At 32.4% G+C, this 1,535-nt stretch overlaps 1 protein-coding gene across 1 annotated transcript in view; it reads right to left on the bottom strand.

Annotated features, from left to right (window-relative positions):
* Positions 1–566: 566 nt before the first annotated feature.
* The window catches only part of LOC119590723 (protein croquemort-like), a 15,083-nt gene continuing 14,114 nt past the window's right edge, over positions 567–1,535 (bottom strand). Inside the window, exon 12 of the mRNA XM_037939411.1 lies at positions 567–1,468. Within this exon, the coding sequence (XP_037795339.1) occupies positions 1,231–1,468 (238 nt within the window). The 3' untranslated portion in view covers positions 567–1,230. The remainder of the gene's footprint in view (positions 1,469–1,535) is intronic.

Here is a 1,535-nt window from a genome sequence, read left to right on the forward strand (position 1 = left end):
TGGGGGGAACACATTGAATATATTCCAACATAACGCTGTATCCTTAAATGAGACTTCTCATTTGTCTTGTATGCCAATTTCCTCTGTACAGTTTTCAGTAATTAATTCCCCATGAAATCAAGGTTTATTTTCTCATGCAATTCACTTTTTACAATCAAACTAATGATATGCATACTTTTACCACATGAAACAGCACCCCTATAAACACTACTTCATCAAAGTCAAAAGTAGTTCCTTCATTTGAGTCCTTAAAATTCTTTGCTATGTCAACATTTGCCAGAGCAATAGACAGAAGGCTTGGCATAGCCTAATACATTGGAATGGCAAGTTATAAAATGGGTTTATAAGTTTGTCTTACAATGTCAATCTTTTTTTTATTAATCAATTACCATGGGGTCTTTCCTATAATGGGTTAATTAGATAATTTTACCTAAAAAAGTAATATCACAATATTCAACATTTCCTTAAATTCTTATTACCTAGATCTTTTGACAATATTAATGGGATCCATTAAGTATACACATTTTCTATGTTTAAAACACCAATATGTAAATAAAACAATTAGAATGTATAATATACTTTTATGAATAAATGCATTAACCTTTAGTATAAAAGTGTGTATAAATCATGGTGATTTGGAGACACTGTATAGTCTTGACTAGACTGACATTCAGACATGTACTCAGATATCTCTAAAGTACTAAACACTAACAACCATTCTTTATATATGTTAAAGTACAAGAAATTGTTTAATAATCTTTATATTTCACAAATAACAATGAATCTGCTTTCACACTCACTTGACTCAATATGCCACAAATGTAGTTAAGTCATATCACTTACATAACAAATATCACATGTGCTAAACACTCATTGGTTACATATGATGTACAAAACACTTGAGAAAAAGCCTCTTTCATCCCATTTGCATGTAACAATTCAAATTTGTGACCGAACATTGCAAACGTTTCCTTTTTTCACCCCTTTCTTTTAACTAGGTTTTTATTTGCTCTAGTAATATACATAACATTTGCATTAAAAATACAATTCTAAAGATTCCTTACTAAGTTTCTCCATCCAAAGACAGAGCCTTACAAAAATTGGTAAATGTTAATTTATAAAAAAAATACTGGTTTGAAAATTGTCACAGCATAAATAGGCAAAATTCCTTCATATCAAAGAGACTTTCTGCTCTTACATCAAGTCATTTATAAGGATTCTCACTCTTTGTTACATTAAAGGATCAAGGAGTGGATCGTATGCCCGATGTCGTCGCCAGTGGTCCAGCAGAATGCCAATCACCACTATGACACCAATAGCCACTAACAGAGACCAGACAATGGTTAATGTTGGAGTGTTTAAGAGGAAGAGAAGAGTTTTGATTGAAGGAGCCATGTCTGGGGGCATTTCAGCCTTCTCCTCGAACCACAGCATGGGCAGGTAAGCATTTGGCAGGTCCTTCAGGATGCTGTATGAAAATATTATATATGAAATAAAACATTACTTGGCAAAATATTAACATATTGCATTCTCTG

The sequence above is a fragment of the Penaeus monodon genome, chromosome 27 (assembly GCF_015228065.2).
Source record: "Penaeus monodon isolate SGIC_2016 chromosome 27, NSTDA_Pmon_1, whole genome shotgun sequence".
Classification (NCBI taxonomy): Eukaryota; Metazoa; Arthropoda; class Malacostraca; order Decapoda; family Penaeidae; genus Penaeus; species Penaeus monodon.